This window comes from Spinacia oleracea, chromosome 6 (genome assembly GCF_020520425.1).
Source record: "Spinacia oleracea cultivar Varoflay chromosome 6, BTI_SOV_V1, whole genome shotgun sequence".
NCBI lineage: Eukaryota > Viridiplantae > Streptophyta > Magnoliopsida > Caryophyllales > Amaranthaceae > Spinacia > Spinacia oleracea.
The window spans coordinates 20063800-20087150 of NC_079492.1; the positions used below are offsets into that span (position 1 = coordinate 20063800).

Consider the following 23351-nt stretch of genomic DNA (forward strand, 5'->3'; position numbering starts at 1 on the left):
GTAATAGCTGGGGACGGGATGGTCAACTACATATTCAATGTTGTTCCACCTGAGGACATACCGAAGCTTCCTCTCCCAATCAAGAAAGTTTGATAGATTCAATTTTACATCCAGAATTTCAGTTACTTTGAGTTTTGTTTTGATCGCGGCCATATTGATTACTACAATCGAAAAGAATTTGCAATAAACAACCATTCATACAATTCAATAACTTTGAAATAAAAGCAAAACATGCAATCATTAAAGCTATTAAAACATTTCATTCATGCAAAAAGCAAAAAACATGGTCCAAAATGAATAAAACGATTCCAAGACCCCAAAAGTCCTAAATCCTTAAGCAACTTTAGCATGTCTTAAGTAGTTTAAGATTTTAGGTAAACAAAACCTATTGCTAGTAATCTCCAAATTACTCTTGGTTAATAAACTAATGCCATAATTTATCCCATTGCCACAACTTAATTCCATTGTTGTTTGAGTTGCAACCACAATCAACGTGCTCCTTTAGGACTCCTTACCACCTAAGTCAACTAAAATAGCACCTCGCTTTAGCGTAAACCTACTATCTTAGATCCCTAGATTTTTGTAAGTGTTGATTTGGAAGGCAATTTTTAAACTCAATATTACTTGGACCTAGTTGTTTCTATGTTGGTTCGATTATTAAGTGAACTTAAAACTAATCGATTCATAGGAAACAACCTGTTCATGCAAAGCATACATACATTCATACATTCAAGCATAATATATAGGAAATTTTGTGAAACACTACCTTTAAGTTTGGTGGTTTTGTGAATTGCTACCTTATAAAAACTTTTTTTAATTTAACTACCTTATAAGTTTGGTTTGTTTGACTAACACTACCATTTGACGTTTTTCGTTAATGTTTTCCATCGTGTATTTCTTCTATTCTTTTAAATATCTCTGTTCATTTGTCATTTTGTGCATTTGCCATATTAAATAACCGTTGTAGTGGAGTCCAAAGACGTAAAACATTAACAAAAAACGGCAAATGGTAGTGTTAGTCAAACAAACCAAACATATAAGGTAGTAAAATATAATTTCCTTTTAAAAAGGTAGCAATTCACAAAACCACCAAACTTAAAGGTAGTGTTTCACCAAATTTCCTAATATATATATAGAAGTGCATAAATAAATGGTGATCTAGTATGGCCCAAAACTTTTGTCTTGAAGCATCCAATCTTCATCACCTCCTTGTTAGCTTGGCATCGTCTTGAATCTTCGTTGCACAGCTCTTCCCCTGGGTCTACCCTAACCGAACCGGATTTTCGCTCCTACCTTTCGTTGAATGCTAACTTAAAGTTCTAAACTTAGAAATACTTGAAAATAATAAAATTACATCAAAATTTCCATGGTACGCAGACCATATTTAAAACTTTACATTCAAAGATAGAACGGTAAGCAGACCGTATTTAACTATCCTAAATTGGCCATACTAGTCACTTGGAGTACCTGCATTACATAAAATATATATTCTATGCATTCACCCATTCGTATGCTAAAACGAATGGCCTATATTAATATGCAAGTATTTACGTGAATTAATTAAAATTCACGTTCACATAAAAGCGTCCTAAAAGATTAATCAATTTCCAAATTATTAATCCTTAGCCTTTATTCTAATTAAAATTGAATTTAATTAAAATAATGCGACCTACGAAAATAATTAAAAATAATTATTTAATTTTAATTTCATTTAGTGGCTCCCACTCAAACCAATAATTATTCCGGATAATTAATTATGAAATATTAAATTAAAACTCGCGGCCCGGCCCAAGCATATAAAATATTAAATTAAATACCCGTTAGCCCAAATTAATGCAAATATACGAAGCCCAACGAATTAAACGATTTTTTAAAAAAAGTCCAATTGCTAAATCGGGCTAGGCTTGCGCCCAGCCCCGCCTTGTGTGAGGCCCAAGAGCACACGAGCAGAGCTCGCGCACCCCCAGCCCCATCGCGCGCGCGCGCGCACCGCGTCCCCGCAGCATCGCTGCCCTTGCGCTGCGTGTTGTGCATCGTGTGTGCTAGACGTTGCAAGGCTTGCGCCTCGCTTCGTCGCAGCCCCGCAAGATACCTCGCCTGCCCCTCCCTCGCCTAGCGCGCACGAGGCACGCAGCATAGCTGCTGCTGCCCGTGTCGCATGGCTCGGTCGAGCACAATGGCCTCGTATGGCTCGACGAGCCATACTTCCATCATGCCCATGTTCGTTTTTTTGGTTCGTAAAACGGACCAACTTAATTAAAATTAAATTTAATTCACGAACTTGCATTAATTTTATTTTTCAAAAAAAAAGTTACGATTTTTATTTTCGAAAAACAAAGATTTTGAACGATTTAATAAACTTTAACGACAATCCAATTTCGTAAAATTAATAAGTCAAGGGCTAAAAATATTCAAACTTTCAAGAACGATCGAATCAACTCTAAAGTTTGAACTTTTAATTAAAGAAATCCGAAACTTTATATCGTTCATAAACAATTAAATTTCAGATTATTAATAATTTGGTTTAAGTGCGATTAAAATTAACGAAACCATTCAAAATTTTAATCCAATAATTTTAAAAAATAGCCACTGACCCATGAAATTATACACCCTTCCCCAATTAACCGAATTATTAAACCAAAATTAATTAAAATTCAATTAGGGTTTCAAATTTTACGAATTGGGGAAATTTTTTACCATAGATCAAGCATGTACCCAGCAACATTGTGTCAAAATTTCAAGTAATTCCGAGTAGTTTAGGTCGACCTTTTAATTGAATTACTGTCCGACACTTTTAATTTTTAATGAAAAATTAACAAAAACGACCAAAAAACGATACTTCAAGGCCTGTTTTCGCAATTCTATTCACATGAGTTGATCTTAGAAAATCGTTTTCCATCAGATTAGGGTTTTAAAAATCGAAAAAGCGATGATTTTTGATTTCGCACCTGATTATACGCAATCCATGCAATAATTCGTAAAAAATTCCGAAAAATCAACAAAAAATCCAAAATTTCGACAGATGCAAAAACAATAATAATCATGCTAATTCATTCTTTGAATACATAAGGCTCATGATACCACTGTAGGGGAATACAGTTAAACATAATAACATGTGCGGAACAATCCCCAAAGCCAGGAAACATGTATAAAGCACAGATTAATCAAACTTACATTCGAAGCGTGTTTTCCACAATAATCTGTCAACGAACACGAACAAAGAACTCAAATTGTCGTTCCTCTACTTGGTTCACCGACACGACCAGATCCGTCTTGATAATCGTAGTTTAGACAATTGATCAAGATACTTTGCTTTTTGGGAAGAACTCACTTTGGAGGCACAGAGAGAATTAGGGTTCTCTGTGTCTCTAGGGTTTGAGTGTATGAATTGTATGTGTGTTGGAAACAAGGTTGTAAGGTTATATCATTAACCTTACTAACCGACCAAGCAAGAAGCAAGGCCGGCTAGCAAGCCGTGCGAGCCAAGCAACACGGACACACGCCCGCGCCCAGCGACACACTGCAGGCCGAAGCCCACAGCGCGCGCGCCGAGCAGATGGGCCGTGGGCCTTGCTCGCTCGTCGTGCTGTGCGCTAATGCTTGTTGTTGCGTGCTCGCGCCCAATGGGCTTGCCTTGCTTGCTCGCGAGCTTGCTGGCTCGTTGGGCCTTGCACGCTTATGTGCTTGGCTCGACGGGCCGGCAACTCCGATGCCCTTCGTATTCGCGATTTAATATATTTACGATATATTATTTATCGTTTCGTATACGACGAATCACCGTCGTACGATACGATTTATTCGTGTCGCCCAGCTTACGAATATTCGCGATACGATATACGATTCCGACAAAGGTCGTATCGTATAATACGTTTCCAACTAATTCCCGAAAAGCTATTAAATGAATTTCCGATTCATTTAATCCGGTGATCTGTTACGTGTCATTAGTGTGACCTTGTAGGTTCAGTCAAGAGTAAGTTGTGAGTTCAATATCCATTAGAACTCACTGATCGGAAGCATTGCTCCAGCTAGCTGTTCCGATCACTTGATCTCACTGAATTTATTGTTCGCAATTAATCTGAACCTTGGTATTAGACTTAATGCACCTTGGGTGAATGAAATATTTCCTTCAGCATTTAGGATGCATTCAACAAGGGAAAGATGAATCGTTAAGAAGTTATGTGAAACGATTCAATCTAGAGGCTGGGCAGATCCCAGACCTACCCGACGGCGTCTCTTTTGATAACTTTATTAGAGGACTGAAGAAAGGGTCCTTCAAGTTTGATTTAGTTAAGATGAGTGTGCGGACTATGGCCGAAGTTCTAGACGAGGCTGAAGCATTCATTCACGCAACGGAAATATGCAGCGCGTCCAAGGATGGAAAGACAGGTGAAGCAACAGACTCCTCAGGAAAGAAGGATAAGGTAGATCGAAAGGCGCCACGGGTAAATGGCACTTGGGCCCTATCAAAAGAGCATGATAACTCTCCTGGGCACAAGAGAGAGCGTCCGCAAGAGAGAGAATATTTTGAGTATAACACAGATCTCCTCACAATCCTAAAAGACGTTGGGACACGGTTTGATCTTGAACGGCCTTTTCCTATGAAGTCACCTGCTGAGAGTTGAGACCCTAAGCTGTATTGCCAGTTCCACGAGGATATAGGGCATGACACCAAGAACCGTAGAAGCTTAAAGAGAGCCCTAGACGGCCTCCCCTCTAAAGGACACCTCAAAAATTACTTACAAAGAAATGCTCACGGCTCGGGAAAGAGCCAATACAAGAAGAACAAGTCTCCTGTCTCACCTACAGAGGGAAACCACAGCCAAGGAGGATTTGTAGCCGTCATTTCTGGGGGGCCAGCTGCTAGGGGGCCCACTATGAGGGGACAGAAAGACTACGCTAGCTGCCTAGGACAAGTGATGCTGTCAGGAAAATCACTTGTAGACCCGTTCCCTCGGATTGAGATATGCGAGTCAGATGGCGGACGAGTAGCCACCCCACATGATGATTCTCTGGTGGTCGAAATCAAAATCTCCAATATGAGAGTCAAGCGTATCCTGATAGATACAGGGAGTTCGTCCGACATAATGAGCATGGAGTGCCTCAGCCGTCTAGCTCACGATCCAAAGACCATTGAAAGCATACACTACCCCATCATCGGTTTTGGAGGAAGCATAATACATCCCGTGGGCGTCATCAACTTGCCGGTTCGGATTGGGGATTGAAAAGATGGACGAAAGATGGGAGTAGACTTTTTAATTGTCAAAGACTTGACAACATACAATGTCATCTTGGGACGTCCCACCCTGAACAAGATTAAAGCAGTAGTTGTCACCCACCTCATGCTCCTGAAGTTTGTATGTGATGATGGGGCAATAGGAACTATACATGGAGACCAACAGCAAGCAAGAGACTGCTACCTCACAACCCTCAACCCGTCATCATGGAAAAAAGATTTGGCCGAAGTGAGGTCCAAGAGAAAACTTGAGGAAGAACTACCTGCTGCCAATGAAAATATACCAGCCAAGATAGAAAAAAGTGGCTAAAAATAGAATGTTATTAGTATAGTATAAATTATGTAACTCGAGCCTACTAAACGGCCTAACAATCGTGCCAGAGCCTACAAAACGGCCTGTAATGCCTGCCTACAAAACGGCCAATTTAGTTTTGCTACTTAGTGAAATGATAATCTCTATGATAATGTTTCCTTACCTGATGAACTTACGACTCAATAAAGTCACTCAAAAACTAAGGGGTGAAACACCCCCACGTTGAACAAACCCTAAAGGGGTGACGTCACTAGTTGCCAAAATAAATGACGGCCTGAAAAGTGACCTATATTAACAAAGACTTAAAAAGAGCAAAACAAAGCTCAAACAAGAACAAAAGACACCTTCTCCTTTGAAGGCGTCTCAAAGAGACTAATCGATTGACGGCCTGAGAAGTGGCCTAGATTAGCGCCCCAAATTAGGCTGATCACTTAAAACACTGGGGTAACCGTCCACAAATGGACCAAAAAGCATGTTCCTGAAATACCAGTAATAAACTGAACAGGAATAAAAAGCAAAGTGCACAGGAGGCACTAAATATTCTTACATGCGCACAAGGCGCAACAAAACCAAATAAATAATGCCCAAAAGGCATCAATGTTATTACAAGCGCTCACGGCGCCACTCAACACCAATTAAAAATCCCCTATGAGTGAGGAGCTGTGGAGTTCCCGTTCTGGACATCCTAGCCTTCCGGGGAATTCACCTCCTCTTCCTCCGCGTCCTCATCCTCCCCCTCACTAAAGAACTCTGGAGGATCTAGGCCAAGGCGTCTAGCATTCGAGACGGCCATCTTATACAAGATGCGACGTTTAAACCAGGAGAAGTCCTTCCTGTCCATTGATTGGTCCCATGCCCGACGAGCATTCTCCAAGATGGACTCTTCCCCAACCTTGAAAGAGCTAGCGGCTTTCCCCCGCACGGTCTCAATCTCTTCCTGGGTAGCCTTGAGTTTTTTCTCTAAGGCGTCCACTTTGGAGGAGAAGTTGTTCACTCGCTCCAAGACCGAGGAATACCCCTTCCTCAAAGCAGCCAACCTCTCCTCATGCTCCATCAACTTTCTCTCATACTCGTGGGCGTCTTCCTCAGCTTTCCTCAGAGCGTCCGTCTCCGACTTGATCTTAATATCCGCATCTTCATTGATCTGTCTAGCCTTCTTCCCAGCATACTTCTCGTGATTCTCAATCTGGTCCTTGTGCTTCAACATCTCCTTATGCATATCAAAGCGATAATGCCGACTCTCGGCACAACGGATGAAGAGCTGCCATAGCCAAAAATGAACTTAGCCCCACAAAAAAAAAAAAATAATAAAAATAAAAGAGAAAGAAGAAAACAGTAAAGTATATCTTACATCAAGAACGAGGGACTGCATGGCCCCAAAACACCCCAGATCAATTCCAGGAAGCGAGCTCACATACTCCTCAGGAATTACAGCGTAGACGTCCGAAAGGATTTTGTCCTTTTCTTCTGAACTATATCCACCTGATGAAGGAATGTTCGCCACTTCAGCACGCCGCATCCGCTTGAACATGTCAACTAAACAAACATCAAAATGTCAAATGTAGTACTAAAACTACCAATCATGACGCCTGAAGTACTAGACCACTAACCAATCGAGTGAGCTGGTGGAGGAATGGGGGCGTCCCCGGCAGAAGGACCTTGAGACCCCTTGTCCTCCTCCTCTTTGGATGTGGACAAAGAAGCCCTTCCAACCTTTGCAGCAGCGCCAGAGGCGGCAACCAGGTCAGCGACCCCTTCGTCCACGACCACTTTGAACGCGGAGTCTCCCTCAGCGGCCGCATGGGGAGATGCTTCTTTGTACTCAGGAGGAGGACAAGAGGCCTGAGGAAGAGGGACTCCTTTTTCAGCCAATGGGGCGGACGACGTCACCAGCGACGGTTTCGCTGCAACATCAGCAGTGCCCAGTTTCTTGAAAAAGGGGCGCTTTGGCTTAGGAGCCGCCGTCGAAGACGCAGGACATTTCTTTGTAGCCGACGAAGTGGGCTCCTATAAAATGCAACAAAGAACAACCGAACATAGGCCTTAGAACAATGCAGAAGAATATCAAAGAACAAACAGAACATACCTTGGCAGCGTCACCAGAAGCACCCTCGTCGGACTTCTTCGAGGAGTCCTTCTTCTTAGCCTCCACGGCCTTCAGAATATCATCTGTATACACCTGGGACAACCAGGTAGGCACGTCCACCAAACCCTTGTCTTCAGGGGACAGACGATCCATGACGGAATCTACATAGAACCAAGAAGGTTAGTGAAAGAAAAGAAAACAAGGTTTTGGTAAAAAGTCTATAAAAGCTACCTCTACTCAGATAAGGACAGAGACCGACGGCCGCAAGAAAAACCATGTTGGTAAATTGACCCACATGGGGAAGCCAAGTATTGGGAACCCACGCGTGACTCTTTGAAGACATCCGATACATTTCGGCCTGAAATAAAGGCTTTATGAGCCTCCAATCCCTCGACAAAAGACGCGGGTAGGCGTCACCTCTAGACAAATAACGGGGACGGAAATTCCACCGGGAAAGACGCCCTAAAAGGGAGTGGTCCGCCATTCGGATAACAGACCACTTCTTCCTCCACCAAACCCAGCTAGAGGTCTTACCCACCACCGTTTTATATCCCCGCCGGCTATATAGGGTGAACCACCCCTGAGGAGAACGAGAGGAGGGGGCAATATCTACAAGCCTAATGAAGGCGAGAAAAGAAGGAGTGACGCCGCTCAATGCACACTTGGCAATGAACCCAAAGATGTTTGCCCAAGAGTTAGGGGTCAGCTGAGCAAGACCAATGTCATACCCCTCCAAGACGTCCATCACAAAGGGATGTAGAGGAAACCTAAGACCCAATCTAAAAGTAGCTATGTAGACAGCGACCTCACCCAGAGAGAGTTGGTGTACAGAATGATGAGGACGTGGACATTTAAAACTAAATCCTTGAGGCAAGAGTAAGAAGCGCTCGAAGTCGCGTCCCTGCTCTCTCAGATACCTCAGCCATTTCATGTTGGGAAAGATGTCAGAAGGAAAAAAATCAACATCTTCTTTTCCCCGAACCATAGGAGGAAGGTTTTTTGCAAACTCCTCGTCAGAAGAGCTAGAGGAGTCATCCTCAAAATCCTCACGAGGAACACGAGGACGGCGAGCCACGCTCTTCCTTCTCCTTGAAGAACGCGCCGCCCTTATCGCCCTGTCTCCACCCCTATTTCCCTGGGACGGGCTCGAAAAAGGAACCCTGTTGTCCTTCTCTCGTGGCGCTGCCCGTGCACCCACATTGGCTGTTTGCCTAATTCGAGCCATGCCGTCCTGGATAAGGAACAAGACGTATGACTTTAGCAAAAAGAAAGGAAAAAGAGTGCCGCAACAAACAGGATGCCTCCCCAAGAAATCGTAAACATAAAGGAAAATCCATAAACATGTAGAAACAAGAAGTCGATAAAAATGCTTACCGAAGAGTGATCAAACTGACAGAAAGGCTGAACAAAATCGTCCAAGCTCCAAGAACACTGTATGAAGAATCCAAGAACACCAAACGAAAGCACAACAAATCTTTGACAGAAAATTCTCTTTCTCTCTCTACAAAATCACTTTGAAATAACAAAAGGAAAATGAGAGATTTCTGAAGGTTTTAAAGGGGGAAGTTCAAGCTCTGAAAAACAACCACACGTGGCACTCCACCATGTCAAGCATCCTACCCCACATAGGCGAGGGGCACCCTCCTTGAGGGGAAAATGATGTGGCCTCGAGAGCGCCACCTGGCCGTACTATGATAGCCTAGAAAGAAGGCCCAAAGGCCCGCCGTGAATCGTCTCATAAACTCACATACACCTCCAGGTCCAAGGCCCATCAGTAGGTCATGAGACCCATCTGCCCAGGAAGATCCTGATCAGCTATACCCAAAAAGCCAAACGCTCAAGAGGCCCACCAGGCCTAAACCAAGTCTCCAATATAGCGGACACGTGTCCCAATCTTACAAAGCACCCAATCATGCAGCTATGAGGGACCAATTCCCAAGAAAGCCTAGCACTAGAAATAGTGCAGATCCCTAGGTAGAAGGGCAATCAATTCATTCCCACCTACCTAAAAACTACCTTTGCTCTGCCTTTCTCTCTAAAATTACTTATCTATCTAGCATATACTTACTTAAGCATCGGAGGGAATATTCCTATGTGAATATTCTTGTTTTGAAGGTTGTCAGAAGTTTGTGCCAACTCATACTTGATACCTCCGAGGAACGCGTGACACGTCATCACCGTAAAAGATCCCACAACACGGTTCATTGTGATTTTTGCTACCGTTAGAACCAGCATTTTTAAGGTAACTTCTTTTATTCTCTTTTTATTTTTTATTTTTATGATTTCTATATATTTTTTGGCCCTTAGAGAAGCATCGAGCGTGGTTGATTTTATCCCGTCACTAGTCTTGACGACACACCGGTTTTGGGGCCAAGTGTCAGATATCTTGATGTGGTGGTCAGACTCCAGTGTCCCCAGTTTCTTTTTTCTCCCTATTTTCCTTAAGTTTGGCTCCCATTGTGCATCTTATGTAGGGTACGTTGGGTAGGACAAAAAAGACAACAAACATTGCTAATTAGAAGCTTAAGGGATATATATACCCTTCATTTGACAGAGGGAGATCCATTAGGGTGTTGGTCAAAAAAATGAGTTATGCTCCACCAGAGGAAGGTCCAAGCTCGTGGCCTGGCGCCGCATCCTCCAATGAATTTTGGATGGAGGAGACGGGAGGTGAAAAGGGACCTTATGGCCAGCCAGCTGACTCGTTCAAGGTGTCTGATCTAGATGAGGACGAGGCTGGACCGACGGAGAAACAAAAGATGAATGAAAGTGCCGAAGTTCCGGCTACTAAGATTACAATCGACCCCTAGGTGGCTAAAATGTCTTGAGAGGAAAGGATATGACTATACCAAGATGCTGAATGTGGGTCCTGTATATGAGTTCAGGATGCCGGCTGTTACTACTTCTACCATTTATGATGTGGGACCATGAGGGTTTCTCGTCTATAATGGGGCATTGAGAAATGGTATGTGCTTCCCATCACACCCATCCGTCTTGGAGGCTTTAGATGGGTTCGACATGGGTCTGTCCTAGTTGACGCCTAACTCCTGATCGTGTGTGTTGGGGTATATTTCTACGTGTGAGCTGAAGGGTCTCCGTCCGTCTTTTAATGTCTTCGTTCTCTTAGTGAATATTCAAAAGGCCCCTGGTGCGGCCGAGGGGTGGTTTCACTTGAGAAATAGAGGGGGTGTACATCACCACTTTTGACAAGTCGCCCAAGCATCACTTCTAGAGGATGAGGTGGGTTGTCTTTTCGACGATGGACGAAGAGATTGAGCTCAAGTTTGGCCACTAGCATGTTAATCTTTTTTATCTGAGCAAGGATGAAGTCTTGTCGGCATTGAGTGAGGACGAATGGGATTAAATTGTTGACCACTTTCAAGCTGAACCCCTCATTGTTGGTTATAAAACAATGCACATTCCTAAAACTTGGTTGTCGTCCTGTGCACAATTAGGAACTTTTTTCCTCACGGCCGTTGGTCTAAATCATGGGTTAGATCAAGGCAAACCGACGAGACATTGAGGCTAAATTTTCTTACTTATCGTTATATTCTAACTCTGTAATTGTTTGTCTTTTTAGAGCAACATCCATGTCAAATATTTTTCCCCAAAAGAGAGGCGAGGTGGACACTAAGGAGTGGATGAATGAGATCCTGGAGCACAAGCTGAAGGGGCTCGTCGGGAAGGATCTTACCTTGATTTTATTGTCACTTTTCTTTTCATAACGGTTTTCTTTGTTAGGATGTGTTGTGCCACCCTGTTCTTTATCGATTTTCCTTTTTTTTCAGAACAGAGAAAAGAGGCTGGCGACCTTGAAGCTCATGGAGAGGATAAGTCATCTCCACCCACAGACAAGAAGTCGCGGGTGAGGCCGAATGTAAGGCGGCCTAAGAAAGAGCAGGAGGTGCCGTTAAAACCTTCTAGGCTCCTTCTGAGAAGGTAAGGGGTTCTAACGACACTCCCAACAACGGACGTCTAGAGGCGGATGTTGACCCTTCTTCTCCTACAAGATCATCACCTTATCGGCCTCATCGGAAATTCTAGACGGCATGTGCGAGTCTGTCAAGGCGCAGATCCCAGATGTAACTCGTTAGAAGATAAAGGAGGAAAGTGGAAAGTTCTATAAGAATTTTGCTAGCACTTGTCGTGCGGCGTTGGGCAGATCAATTTCTCCAAGTAATACTAAGGCCCTTATTTTTGCCATCCCAGTTTTCAAAGAGCAGGAGCTGGCTGACAAAGAGATTCTCTAAATACCATCAATGAAGTATTTTTTCGTCAAGGGAGAAGGCTATGATCATTTTAGGAATGATGAAGGTCGTCCCCAATGAGTATCTCGACAGGTTTCCTCGGCAAGCTGAGGCTCAATTTGGAGCCGTGCAGGCGACTCTTTTGGACGTAAGTTTCTTATTTACTTGGTGTTATTTCTTCCTTAAAAGGTTTTGGTTTTGTAACTTGATGCTTTTCTCACTTTTGACGGCAATAGTTGATCAAGATGAAGAATGTCAGGAAGTGGTGTTCCGAGGTTAGTCGTGTGCTTTTAGCACAGGTCCATCAAGCAACCACCGCCGGGGAGTATGCCATTGTGACGTTCGAGCAGGTGCGAATGGAGATGCGGGAGACGATTAACTCCAGAGTAAGCTAGGAGTTGGCCATCATCAGGAATAACAACAAAAAGTACTTGACCAAAATAAATGTCCAAGTACTTATTGTTAACACTCTATCGCCGAGACTCTCTCGGTGCAATCCTACATCACTGAGCTGAAAGTGAAGTTGCAAGAGTAGCCGGCTTTGAAGACACGTGTAATTTCTTTGAAGGAGAAATTGGTTGCATCTCGCTCCAAACTTGATCAGGTCAAGGTCGAGGCGAATGAGGCATATTCTCTTGTTGAGAAGGAAGCCAAGGAGTGGACCCGACTTGCCTAGGACGAGTACAAGGATGATTTACCCTTCTCTTAATTTGAAACTCGGATCGAGCGGCAGGGAATGTACCATTCTTGCCGATGGGAAGCTAGGTCTTCCTCCTCCCGTCTTTGAGGATTCTGACGCTAAAAGAGAGGAAGTAAACTCGCCCTTCCAAGAAGAGGAGAATTCCTTAGCCAAGGATAAGCTTGGCGATGGTGACAGTCCAGGTGGTTTGGACGTCCCAACTTCTACCAGCTCTGCCGCTGCTCTGCCGTGAAGTTTATGACATTTTAGTTTATGCGTTGTGTGTGCTTGGTGGTTTTTAACGTCGTTGGAGTTTGTAATGAACAATTTAATTTTTTTTCTTCTACACCGTGAGGTATGTTGTTAAACAATTGGGCTTCGGCGCCTTTTAAATTTATGTGCTTCGACACGCTTGTTTTTTATGGAAACTTGTTTTACTGCTTAAAATAAACAGGATGCTTCATTTCTTTATAATGTTTGCATGCTTCTCTTACCGTCTCTTCTGCCCATAAAGGACATTCAATTTTTTTTTGTAGGGACTTTCAAGTTATTCGCCGTACTTAATTGACGGACGTCAATTAATTAGTAAAATTTCCCCTAACTTAGAATTCTAAATTTTATTTATCCAATGTCCAAGTTTATATCTAGGATTAACGTCTATCAATCATTATGATTGATGCTGTACTTAGATACTGGACGAGTCGTAGGCTATTTGTAACTTCTTAAGGACAGCATGGGTTGTTTAGTTTTACAGTTAATCCAATGAACAAAAGAGGAATAATCCCGAACCAAGGATCCATGTAAAAGTATAGATTAAGCATTACTTATATTTGATGCGTGTGTAGACGCCTACATTTGTCGCTAGGCCCGACACTGTGTGTTCGATGATGAAACCAAAAACATGTTGACTAAGCTTTCCTAAATATGTAGAGAATGATCCATGAATGACTGATAATCCCGTAAACCATATTTCCGTTGTTGGAAACTGCGATTTATAGTAACTGCTATGCTTGAATGATGCCCAGAATGGTAACAGTATAAGATAAATATCCGACTTTTTAAGTCGCATTACAATTTGTCGCTAGATAAAGGATAAGAGTTGCATCCAAACCCATATTCTAAAAGATAAAGCCGTGAGTGAGATTTGGATAAAAACCGGATAAAATTGGAAATGTGAAGTAAAACACCAGCGCTAGAATTTTCTACCGCTGGCATTGTACACGCCACTTATTTCCAGCGCACAAATTCTCAGCGCCATTATTTTCTGGCGCTGCAATTTATTTCTCACACAATCACACGAGATAAAGGTTTAATCGAGTTGTAAACAAACAGATCTGGCGCCAAAATGCGAAGCGCTAGAAAATAACAGCACATTTGATACAAGCGTTGGAATTTTCTAGCGCTGCACACATCTCAGCTGAAAAACTCTTATTTCTTAATTCTATCTTATTCTGACCCGTTTTACTATAAATAGGGCCTCTAAGTTCCGGAAAATAACACACATTCCTAACCTAAAACCCTAAGCTTGAGTATTGTCCGAAGCTTCTCTTTGTCTCGTATTCGTGTATCTGCCGCATTTAACACTCTATTAAGCAGAACCTGCCCGCACGATCACTTGAATTAGTTTGAATACTGCTAAAGTGCTGCTGAAGTCTTAACCCAATTCCTAAGCCTAAAATATACAAAAACTCAGGAAGCATCCCGTCCCACTGTTAGCCAGTCATCGGAAAGTTATAAAGCCAAAAGGAAAGATAGAAAAGTCAAGTGGTAGGTGTTCCCGAGAACCGCAGTATAGCCCTACACTATACTGTAACTTGAATCTATATTTTACAGCTTTCGTCACCTTATAAACCTGTATACTTTAATCTGTTATATTATTCACGCCTAAATCAGATAATCCCTGGACAAACCAGTAGCATAACGCATGTCCCGTCGTCGTCGCATTGAATTAGTAAGGACCGCCGCGTAGGCTAATGTTGGGCACTCCCCGTATTAGTAAACGTCCCCCGAATTCTTAATCTCTGCTCCGCTGTATGTACGTTGAGGGATCTCCACACCAGGGATCACAAGGGAACCTATGGCCGTTGTGAGTCAAATATGTTTGCACTCCAGGCATATCACGATAAACGGGTTTTGTCATTTTTCTTAAACTGAATGACGACTCCTACAAACTAGTAAAAAGAGGCTAACGCCCACAGTTAGTTCCTATTTACTGAATATGCTTGCCACATCAAGAGGGGAAAAGTCGTGCGGGCCGTACGCTCTTTCAGAGGCGCCTCGTCGTATTTTTCGACCCCCTCACAGTGGCGACTCCGCTGGGGAAAATAATGAAATAATTTGTGCAAGTAGTGCGTCGGTGAGGAAGCCGTATAGCAGAAATCGAACGCTACGCCACAATTATTTCCATATTAAGTTGGGACGACCTGAAATATTCAATGTGACGAATGACCGCGACAGAACCGCATATCGAATCTCGGCTTCCTGCATGTTTCATCTTCCAAGTCCAGACTAAGGACACCTATCAACCCGGGGGTGCACGCGCTTCAGATGTTATCCACTCGATGCATTCTCAATGTAGCACATCCACCGAAATCGAACCGCTTATCTCCTAGGTCCATTCACGGTATATGCCACTCCAACACGTACCAGATAGGCCTTGATAAAATTCATCATGAACCTGGCTACTCTGACAAGGGCCTGTTAGGGGATTGGTGATGGGTTTGGTACACTTTGACACTCAAGCCTATTGAACCTTAGAGACTAGTATAAACTAAATGCGTATGATACCTGAAATCATGCTTATTGTTAGTTTGATGTAGATTCTTACGTGCTATGTGAAACTAATCAACCAGGCGTTTAGTTTAAGGTCAACAATGCTTTCAAAATTCCGAAAAAAATCTTTCAAACGTCGAAATAATATTAAAGCTGCGAATCAGATTGAAATTCCGCAATCAGGAGCCAAGCGCTAGAAAAAAGCAGCGCTGCCCTGGCCAGCGTTAGAAAATTCCAGCGCGCACCTCTGAAGCGCCCAAAATTTCTAACGCTTGCGAGGAGGAAAAGAATAAGTCATAATGGCCAGCGCCTAAAATTATCATGCTGACCAGGCCGGCGCTGGAAAATTGCAGCGCTGCCATCCTGCGCGCTGTTATTTTTCAGCGCACACCTGCTTATTCCTTACATTTAAGCATACAAATCAGAACTTGAAAGTTAAGAGTCCAGTCTATCGTGCAACTAATTCGAAAGACCAAAATACGCATCTGCCTTAAGCACTACGTAGATCTAGTTGAAAATACCCATCATGCAGCGTATATTCAAAATTACGCCGAAGGTATTCTCACGAAATTGAGCCTCATTAATTCAAAATTAAACAAAAAAATCCGCATTAGCTTTTACCAACCAAACCCAAAGGCCAATACACGGAGATTACTTTTCATTTGCGTAGGAATGCTGAACATTTGAGTGCACGAACACTCAAACAAAGGGTACAAATTGGTAAAATTGAGGCTACGGAACGAAATTGACTAAAAAGGGCCAACTGCACAAATAAATGCAGGCGCTGGAAATTTCCAGCGCGCAAGGCTAGAAAGTTCCAACGTTGTGAATTTAAGCGCTGGAAATTTCGGGCGCCACTGGTTCCACTCTCAACAATATTTACATGCTCTTGGCTTAAACAAAAAAAAAACGATTCGGAAAGTAATTATTGGCTCACCAATAGCACTTATGCTAACATGACACCACTCAAGCTAAGAATTCTGACATTCACCCAAGTTAAGTCTTTAGGAGACCACCTTTACCTGAGAAAATCGAGCCATTCTGAGTCTGTGTCAAAATCATGTCCAACAGTAAACCAATCCATTATCCTAAATAGCTATCTTGTAACATAGGGCTGGTTCTGCTACTTGGCGCAGAATTAAAGATTAGAGATTAGCACGTCTCAAGTCTTCCACCCCAAATTCTAGTCTGATTGTAGAAGTAGTAACTCCTGTCTCCACCCGTCATTCCCCTTTTCCAGGATCTCCAGTATTCTAACCTCAGTTCTCCCCTGCACCAACTAGAAATATGTCGCTCGAAGATTTGGCCGCCCAAGTCAAAGTGAGGGCCACTGCTATGGAATAGCTCCGCATGGAAAATCAAAAGCTAACGGCTACTCAGGCCCAAAATGAGCGAGATAATGTAAGGAAAATTGAGAAAATAGTCCTTTAGCAGACCATGGGAAGCAAAGTCTTCTCGGTTGACCCTAAACCCCTTGCTGGAAAATTACAAGACAAGTTCAATTCATCCGCCTTGCCCAAGTTCAAGGTGACAGACAATCCCAGAAATCACCTTTTGCGCTTCGTGGGCGCGTTGAACCTGAAAGGCATGGACAGGTCTATGTACTTGCCGGCCTTTCCTCTGTCATTGGAATCAACTCCACTCCAGTGGTCCTATGCGCTGCACCCCAAGACTTTCCCACTTGGAAGACTTTACCAATATCTTCGTCAAACAGTACTCGTCTAACATGGATTTCCAAGTAACCATACGCGAGTTAGAAGTCCTCTCGCAGTAAAAGAACGAGGGATTCACGACTTACTTCGCTCGATTAAGAGAGAAAGCTGCTCAAATTATACAGAGGCCTCCTGAGCCAGAGCTAGTCCAAAAGTTCATTGACAACTTGGACCCTACTTACAAGAAACATGTTCGGTACATCCAGAACGTTGCGGCAAAACCGCAATACACGCCTTGAAACAACACTTACAAGAAAGGCGAACAGTCCCTAACACAAGAGGTCCACGCTGTTGAAAGAAACCCACCGAGGACTAAGCGCTGGATTAGAAGCCAAAATTTTGCCCCACTAGGGTGGACTTTAGAGGAAGCTTTCGACCAACTCTATGCTCAAGGCAAATTGGTTCCGCTAGAACATACACCTGAGCCCGCAGTCATAAGAAAATACTGGGATGACTTTTCTTACTGCAAGTACCACAAAGGCAAGGGCCATGATATTGAAAGCTTGTGGTTACTCAAGAACACAATTTGACATGATAGAGGACAACATTATTCCCATACCCAATGTGCACAAACCAAGAAATGACACAAGTCCTTTGGGAGCCTGCTGCATAACACTTGATCACTTAGAGTGCACAACTTTCGGTCCCTTGAGCTACATACCACCTCAAGGAAACCGCTGGCCCAATTACCAGCAAGCCATCAATATGGCAACATCTGGGACGACAATGCCGACGATGTCTACCTCTTCCAAGATGAAGCCACAGGCCATAATTACTTCACTGGCACGCATTACCCTTCACCTACCCTCCTCTAGTAGAAACCGAGGTCAACAACTAAACCCGGTTTGGAAGAGTGTATCAACCGGATATTAGGCCGCCACCCATGAGAGATATCCCGGGCCAGCAAAGCACCTAACATACCCGGCCCAACACCATAGTCTTTACCGTAAAGGACTTACCCAAAGAAGGAAGCGCCCATGACAAAGCGCTTTACTTAGTAGTCAGATGCAAAGGTCAAAACATTCCACTCGGACTGGTAGACAACGGCTCAGCTGTAAAGTTTTCCCACTCCGCACGGCTCGATTCCTAGGGCTGAAAGACACTGATCTCCAGCCATCTAATCAAGGAATAACAACCTACGATAACTCCAAATGAGCAGTGTATGGCAAAATCAAACTCACCGTACAAACTGGACCTGTAGCAAGGACTACAGAGTTCCAAGTAGTGGACATCAAGCCCACATTCAACCTCCTCCTAGGGCGCCCACGGCTCCACGACCTAGTAGGTGTAGCTTGCACTCTGCACCAAATGGTCAAACTGAACCATATCGGAGTAACAATAGCCATCCATGCCCCACCTCTCGACGTTAGCTGTTCTATATATGACGGAGATAACGAGCGAACGAGAAGACTTGTACGGTTTCAAAATGGACGAGACCGTCTCGGTCATTGAGGCATATGATCCAACATTCTTGGATACTTGAGCATCACAAATCATACCAAAAATGATGTTATCCCAGGGATACTTTCTAGGGATGCCACTTGGCATAAGGGGAAGAGACATGACTTATCTCCCCTTACCCACGTTCTCCCCATTATTTGGTTTAGGCTACAAACAACGAAAGGGAAAGGCTGAATTACGCATAAACCAAATGTGCATAGAAAGGATACGATCTGAAAACCGGGGCAGCCAAGAAAAGCCCACGCTGCAACCGTACTAGCTGACCTTGAATGGTATGTTTCAGCGAGAGACTACCTGTAGACACCTAATTTTTGTCTCCCCATTGGGATGATGACGATACCATTATCCTTGTTAGGTAGTTGGAGCAACTCCGTGCGGAAATTCCAATTGCTAAAAGCATGTTCAAAATCCAAGAGCCAAAATCCAATCCCCGAGGCCGTTCCCATTCCGGAACTCGGTACAAAATACAAATTCCAAAGATCAATTTCAAAATCCAAGTACAATCTTACCTAGTGGACTATCCCATTGGTTTTACAACGCCTTTTCCACTCAAAATCATATAAGGAAAGTCAAATTTGGGCGCCGACCCCAAAACCAAGCAAGCCGGGCCTCGTCCCGTAAAACCGAAATTAAAAAACCCAAAACGGCTTGTTTTTAGACGCAAAATCAAGTCTTAATCCCCAAGAAAACACTACGTGCCAAACTTCGTAAAAATAGTACGAAGGCACACCAATACAAGACAAAGCAAGGACGGAGCCCGCGTCCTTGTTTTGGCAGCATCCACGCTACGTCACCAGCGCCCAACGCTGCCAGCTGCGTGCTGCACTGGCTATGGCTGGCGTTTAGCAGCAAATCTCCCTATAAATACCCCTAATTCTAAACAGTTTCAAGGAGGCAAAATCGACATATAACGTCGTAATACAAAAATTGCACCTCAAAAATTCAATACAAAAATCAATACAAAATCCTCCAAAAACACCATACAATCTTCAAGCTTTAAGCAATTGGGAGTTCTGATCGGAAAGCTTGCCTAAACCTAACTAGGTAATTCCGAATCCCAATCCTAATCTATTCAATGTTCAATAGAGGAAAAAACCTTATAAGGTGCCCTTAAAAGTGGCTTATATGGTGCCCTTCGTAAGTGCCACCAATGGGGGGGTCACTTATGTAAAATTATCAAAAGTTGCCCTTAATAAGGGCAACTTATAATCTTATAAGGTGCCCTTGTTTGCAACAAGGGCACCTTATGTGAAACTTATAAGGTGCCCTTGTTGCAAACAAGGGCACCTTATAAGCTGCACATAAGTTGCTCTTGTTGCAAACAAGGGCAACTTTTGAGTTTTTTTTTTAAAAAAATAAAAAAATCTGGAATATAATTCCTAATATTCTGCAATATAATTTCTGATTTTGCAATATAATTTATGTTTCATCAAACACCAGCTTTACATTCTCAAATATGATATAAATTTCAAATTTCCAATAATATTACCGAATTAATTCAAATGTAATTAATTAACTCGATAAATAACAAAATAATGTAAGAGTCACGAATAACTACAAATCTGCTCTATTTATTACACTGAGGGTAGTTCACAATCTTTGAAGTAAATAGCCCACTTGTCTCGAACCTCATCCAACTCCTTTTTGGTAAAGGGCTCCTCCCTTGGAGTTTTGAAAACCTTTAAAAGAACACCGTACATGCAAACCAATAAATTAAATTAAGTTTCATATGCGAAAACAAAAATTAGATTGGTTGCGAAAACAATTATATTGGACAAAAATGACATTTTTGAACCCAACTACCAACAGACGAACCTATTTCCATATTCTAAACGTTTTTCATGATACACATGATTAGTTATATGATTATAAGACTCATTTCAAGTTCGTTATGCACGTCTATGGTTCATTTGGGTCGATATAGGTCATTTATGGTAAAAAATGGCATTTTCGATCCTAATTACCAACAAACAAACCTATATCCATATTCTAAATGTTTTTCATGATTCTTATGATTAATTATATTATTATAAGACTCATTTCAACTTCGTTATGCATGCCTAAGGGTCATTTGGGTCGATATAGGTAATTTTTGGCCAAAAATGGCATTTTCGATCCCAACTACCAACAAACGAACCTATTTTGATATTCTAAACGTTTTTCATTATTCATATAATTAGTTATATGCTTAGAAGACTCATTTCATGATATTTATGAACGTCTATGGGTCATTTGGGTCGATATAGGTCATTTTTGGTTAAAAATAGCATTTTCGATCCCAACAACTAACAAATGAACCTAAGGACACTTTCTAAATCTTTTTCATGATTCATATGATTAGTTATATGTTTATAAGACTCATTTCAAGTTCTTTATGCACACATAAGGCTCATTTGGGACGATATAGGTCATTTATGGCCAAAAATGGCATTTTGGATCCCAAATACCAACAAACGAACCTATTTCCATATTCTAAACGTTTTTCATGATTCATATGATTAGTTATATGATTATAAGACTCATTTCAAGTTCTTTATGCACGTCTATGGTTCATTTAGGTCGATATAGGTCATTTATGGTCAAAAATGGCATTTTCGATCCCAATTACCAACAAACAAACCAATATCCATATTCTAAATGTTTTTCATGATTCTTATGATTAATTATATTATTATAAGACTCATTTCAACTTCGTTATGCATGCCTAAGGGTCGTTTGGGTCGATATAGGTAATTTTTGGCCAAAAATGGCATTTTCGATCCCAACTACCAACAAACGAACCTATTTCGATATTCTAAACGTTTTTCATTATTCATAGGATTAGTTATATGATTATAAGACTCATTTCATGATATTTATATATGAACGTCTATGGGTCATTTGGGTCGATATAGGTCGTTTTTGGTTAAAAATGGCATTTTCGATCACAACAACTAACAACTGAACCTAAGGACACTTTCTAAATCTTTTTCATGATTCATATGATTAGTTATATGTTTATAAGACTCATTTCAAGTTCTTTATGCACACATAAGGCTCATTTGGGACGATATAGGTCATTTATGGCCAAAAATGGCATTTTGGATCCCAAATACCAACAAACGAACCTATTTCCATATTCTAAACGTTTTTCATGATTCATATGATTAGTTATATGATTATAAGACTCATTTCAAGTTCTTTATGCACGTCTATGGTTCATTTAGGTCGATATAGGTCATTTATAGTCAAAAATGGCATTTTCGATCCCAATTACCAACAAACAAACCAATATCCATATTCTAAATGTATTTCATGATTCTTATGATTAATTATATTATTATAAGACTCATTTTAACTTCGTTATGCATGCCTAAGGGTCGTTTGGGTCGATATAGGTAATTTTTGGCCAAAAATGGCATTTTCGATCCCAACTACCAACAAACGAACCTATTTCGATATTCTAAACGTTTTTCATTATTCATAGGATTAGTTATATGATTATAAGACTCATTTCATGATATTTATGAACGTCTATGGGTCATTTGGGTCGATATAGGTCGTTTTTGGTTAAAATTGGCATTTTCGATCCCAACAACTAACAAATGAACCTAAGGACACTTTCTAAATCTTTTTCATGGTTCATATGATTAGTTATATGTTTATAAGACTCATTTCAAGTTCTTTATGCACACATAAGGCTCATTTGGGACGATATAGGTCATTTATAGCCAAAAATGGCATTTTCGATCCCAAATACCAACAAACGAACCTATTTCCACATCCTAAACGTTTTTCATGATTCATATGATTAGTTATATGATTTTAAGACTCATTTCAAGTTCGTTATGCACGTCTATGGTTCATTTAGGTCGATAGGTCATTTATAGTCAAAAATGTCATTTTCGATCCCAATTACCAACAAACAAACCTATATCCATATTCTAAATGTTTTTCATGATTCTTATGATTAATTATATTATTATAAGACTCATTTCAACTTCGTTATGCATCCTAAGGGTCATTTGGGTCGATATAGGTCATATTTGGTCCAAAATGGCATTTTCGACGGTTCATGCCAATTATAGGCGAATAGTTTTTTTAACTAATTTCTAGCCTAATAATACATCATAAATAAGCTATTTTATGTACCTTTTCCAGATCTTGAACTTCCTTGAAACTTTTGAATATGTCATGCATGAATTTCATCACGTAATAGCCACACTCGACCCCACCCTCTTGTTGGGCGCACTATATTAAAGACAACATAAATTAGATAATAGGAAATGTAATTGTTTTGGCCGTACAATAACTAGTGAACAAGTTATTATTTACCTTAACTGATTTCCATTGAGGAAGTGCGCTTTTTTTGACATTCATTTTCATCAACACTCTGCAATTCCACAATTCATTGGAAGTTAATTAACATTAAATGCTTGAATGTAAAATATGATTGCAAGTTTTATTTGATATGTACAAAAAAAACTAAATACGGAATGTACTTATTCAATAGTGACTTGACCAACACGGATCGTAATGGATCTCGACGACAAGAATCAAATTGATAAATTGTGTGGCTTGAAACACATATCACAAGGAGCATCCAATGGAGGCTGTAATCACAAAAGAGTGGTTTAATAATCCATAATATGCCACAACAATCAAAAAATATCATTATAATCGACACTAATGTAGGACAATAAAGATATTAAAGCAAAGGCATACTCTTCAAAGTACGGGGCTAATATGAACTTGTTTTTCACTTTTGTGCATTGACGGATACCGTCATCGAGATATTGACTGACTTCGGCTCGATTGTTCATGAAACTAGCACCACTTATTGATTGTGGATCTAACCACCCAATATGA

The 23351-nt window shown here is 41.5% G+C and overlaps 1 protein-coding gene and 1 long non-coding RNA gene across 2 annotated transcripts; one reads left to right on the forward strand and one right to left on the reverse strand.

The window, feature by feature from the left end:
• Positions 1-4307: 4307 nt before the first annotated feature.
• LOC110803259 (uncharacterized) lies at positions 4308-5222 on the forward strand. Its single transcript, XM_056831996.1, has 2 exons — positions 4308-4421; positions 4644-5222. Exons 1-2 carry the CDS (start codon positions 4308-4310, stop codon positions 5220-5222), a joined length of 693 nt encoding a protein of 230 aa, XP_056687974.1.
• A 17442-nt stretch (positions 5223-22664) lies between these two features.
• Positions 22665-23100, reverse strand: LOC130462584 (uncharacterized). The gene is made up of 3 exons (XR_008923125.1): positions 22985-23100; positions 22818-22875; positions 22665-22733 (listed from the first exon to the last, which is right to left on the reverse strand). It is a non-coding gene; the product is annotated as an uncharacterized lncRNA (long non-coding RNA).
• Between the last annotated feature and the right edge of the window lie 251 nt (positions 23101-23351).